The sequence below is a fragment of the Poecilia reticulata genome, linkage group LG2 (assembly GCF_000633615.1).
Source record: "Poecilia reticulata strain Guanapo linkage group LG2, Guppy_female_1.0+MT, whole genome shotgun sequence".
NCBI classification, from domain to species: domain Eukaryota; kingdom Metazoa; phylum Chordata; class Actinopteri; order Cyprinodontiformes; family Poeciliidae; genus Poecilia; species Poecilia reticulata.
Genome location: NC_024332.1, coordinates 41177242 through 41181008, shown reverse-complemented (window position 1 = coordinate 41181008; position 3767 = coordinate 41177242). Strand labels below are relative to the sequence as shown.

At 36.2% G+C, this 3767-nt stretch overlaps 1 protein-coding gene across 1 annotated transcript in view; it reads left to right on the top strand.

The window, feature by feature from the left end:
* Nucleotides 1-3767, top strand: part of LOC103461825 (heat shock 70 kDa protein 12A-like) — a 24390-nt gene that overhangs the window by 19172 nt on the left and 1451 nt on the right. The window contains exons 4-9 of the mRNA XM_008404175.1: nt 470-571; nt 2107-2154; nt 2309-2356; nt 2661-2744; nt 2921-2968; nt 3051-3217. Coding sequence (XP_008402397.1) covers nt 470-571; nt 2107-2154; nt 2309-2356; nt 2661-2744; nt 2921-2968; nt 3051-3217 — 497 coding nt within the window. The remainder of the gene's footprint in view (nt 1-469; nt 572-2106; nt 2155-2308; nt 2357-2660; nt 2745-2920; nt 2969-3050; nt 3218-3767) is intronic.

The window sequence follows — 3767 nt, the reverse complement described above, 5'->3', positions numbered from 1 at the left end:
ACAGAAAAACCTGGGAAAATAAAAGTGTTTTCAGTTGAAAACCTCCACAGAGTCTAAACTAAACCTCTTTTGATTATTCACAGGTTTCTATTGTGGTAATTAACCCTCCTGTGGTCTTAAGAGATGGGATCATTTAGACCCCAAGAGTTTTTTGACACCGTGTGCGGTTCAGCGGCGTCAAACTGACCCATATGTGTTATTTTTGTGTAGTTTCAGAAACCGACAGTCTGAACAAAAAACCCTGTCTCCTAGCTGTGACATTTGTTGCACGCCTCCTAAGCTTTTGGCAAAGACCATTGGACAGTAAAATTAGAGMCATAAAATRCACAAAAACAGCTTTGAGAGCATTGGATTGTTGTCTTTCCTTAAATGCTTAAACATAAAAGAGGAGCATTAAYTACAKGTTATTGGGAACAGTAGGACATTATTTCTCATGATGCTTTTCTGTGTTCATGGGTTTGTTTTTTAGGATGACTGGCAGACTCACTGTTTCCAGTTGGACTGAGGACAAAACAATGGCTGTCCAATCAGTGTACAAGGAAGCTGCTGGATTTAAACCGTCTGATATAAGGTAACACCTTATGTTGCTTTTTCTTTGAGACATTATTTTATTAACTTCTATGAGACAGTGTGTGTATACGACAACTGTTTGGTGCAACATAAAATATTCCAGTGTGTTGAGTAAAGTTGGTGGGTATTTCAGAGGTTTATTTATGTTTCTGTAAAGAGTTCTATAATTTCATGGCTTCCCACACGTGAAAAGGAGGACTTGAAGAGATTTCAGAATTTCACTCACTCTTTTTTATTTTCACCAGTGAGTGTGATTCAATGAAGAGGTGAAAAAACTACAAAATACTTTAGCTTACATTTTAGACATTAGGTTTAAAGTAAATAATTTATCTTAATGACCAACTCCATTTTTACCTTAGACATACATTTCTTTCACTATGAATACCAGACCATTCCAGTGAACGGCTTACAGAAAGACCTTATTTAATATAAGTCCTTTTCCCATTAAATGCTACTTTGGAGACTGTTTGGAGACTCAGCTCTGTTGCAAAAACCAGCCAAAAGGTTGGTGGGTTGGACCAGCCTTCTGCTGATTGGACCAGATTTATTTCACCTGCTGAGACRTGCTGCAGAGCGGCACACTAATGTGTGTGTGTTTACGCACATCTGAACCCATGAGCAGATCTGCACAACATTATCCAAATTTACAGTCATGTTGATAATTTTTAGGAATAAATTACTGGTGTTTTCCTCTCAATGTCTGTTTGACAAGTGCTTTTYGTTTAAGGTTGTTAAATCTAYYATYTGTTTTATATAGAACTGGAGTTTGGATATGGTGGTTGGAGAAAGGRTCTGTTCCACTTTAATCCTTCAGCTGTTCAATATTAAGTTTGCATCTGAAAGCTACCAATATTTACATGGTGATTAATTTTGTTTTTMTACAGTCTCATAAAATATGTCACTATTTTGTTTTATTGAATGATTTTTTTACATTGTTGTTTTGGTGGTACCTTTTTTTCCCCTCTACTCAAACCTTGTGTACTTCTTCCAGAGTTGTGCTGCATTTACAGCTTTGAAATTAAAATGTAAAAACTTTGAACAAATGTTTCCAGGCAGATGGCCACACATTAACCGTTGACAATTGTATGGTGTGGATGTTTGGAGAAGAGCAAATGTACAGTTGGTGTGTGATGTAGCAGAAACAGGATAATGAGGAGCTGCCAGCTTTAAATAGACTGAAAACATTGGGTCCAATTGTTTATAGTTGAGTTCAAACCAATCCCACTTTACCAGATAACAAAATGTAATATAATAAGGTTGACAAAGACTGGAGTAGTCACACCTCTACCAACTTACATTGACTAATTGGTTTGGTTTTATAAAGATTGTAAATTTGTAATGGTATAAATATTTCTATACACAATGTGTCATAAACCAGTCGTGAAGATCCCAATTGCAGGTGGGGAGATTTAGGAGCAAAACCACCCAAACTCCACACCCCATTAAGATTTACATGTGTTTTCTTAAACTTTTTACTCAGCTTTTCTTACATTTGTTAAAAGTTTAAACACAATCTTCTGATGTTTCTAATTACAGTGTGTCTGAGGTTGAGACATTTTACAAACAGAAATTGGATGAAGTGAGGTGTGTATTTATTTGATGTTAGTTTTATATATTTTATAACTTGGATAAGCAGTGTTTCCATTTGTTGATCACTTTCATAGATCAGGAATGTTTATTCCAGAAAATATTGTATTTCTGTTCCAATAATAACTTTGCATTATTCATTTTCCAACAGTGCTGATCTAAAACGAAAAGATAAAGAGTTGAAATCATTTAAAGACAGGTAAAATAATATCAAGGTTATTGCAGCTAATCGTTCAGTTAAATGATTATTGATTTATTTCATATTTTCTGCTGACTCACATCAGCTAATTCCCTCACTTTGTTTATGGATTGAATTTCTTCAGTAAGTAATGTCATTGGATATTCCTGCCTGTCTGTTAAATTTCACATGAATYTTAATTTAAATAATTTGCCCTTGGATATTTTTGCTTATCAGTAAAAGTTTCTACTGGGTCCTTCAACCTTTATCTTTTAGCKYTTGCAGCCTTAGTAGAACGACTGAATCTGATTTTTTCTTGAAACAGGCTGGCAGTCCAGCTCGCTGCTTCAAGAGAAAAAACATCCTTCATGATGGAAGCATCCTTTAAAGAGCAGCTTCATGAGGCCACGTTAGGTTTCTTTATTATAATCATCAGCTTTCTGGTGTTTTGCTGCATGTTGATMAAYTATTTATTTCACAATTAGYTGCACAGCTGATGTATGCTTTTATTTTTGTTGATGTCATTATTTTCTATATAAAACAAAAAACTTTTTCTGTGCTTTCTTTCTTTTTTTCTTTCTGCAGRGTTGCTCAGAAACAAAAAGACAGAGAGCTAAAGTCAACGAAGGACAGGTACTGAACCTCCTGACATCTAAAACATGGTTTCCTGGTTATAAACTATTCTGCTAACTAATCACTGAGTGTTTTTATTCAGAATGGCAGCCATGGCATATTCATTTAAAACTGGAGACACTGAGCGCATGAACAACCCGGTCAGTAAAACCAGACTGACTGAGATGTACGACAAAATGAAACTGCTGCAGTGGCCTAAAGTCAAAGATCAGCTGAGGTCCAGAAGCGTCCAATCAAAGGTTGTTCAAGGTTTGATTCAGGTACAGTAAACTACTGCCAGTAGTTTACATGCTTTTTTTAATGTGCAGCATACTTGAATTGGAAATACTCAATAAGATTACGAACAACGTCAGCTGTGGGGGCGACCAGGTTGGAGGAATAATTTCAAGTCGCTTTAATGTCTGATTACAGACAGAGAAAAAGCGCCCACACCTGTTCAGAAAAGTGTATGTAATATTAAACTAACTGTCCCTTAAAGGAATATATAGTAGTCTGCCCCACTGACTGCTTTACTCATGGTTTTGCTTTTGCCGATGTGCCCAAGTGCTTTCTGGGTAAAACAAACAACAAACACGGATTGGTTGCGCCTCCATCCCYCTCCCYTCAACACATTCAGGAGSGCCAGCTATAAACATAAARGGCCCRGTYATTGGACCCRCTSCCCTCCCGATGCTGACTTGTTCCRYGGATGATTAARARCATGGTTGAAAAGACTCAATTAATTCATGAACAATTACATTGGTTTTGATTTTGCAAATAAAACTGCTTTTACAAAAAGTTAAGTTGCTGTTTGTTTTCA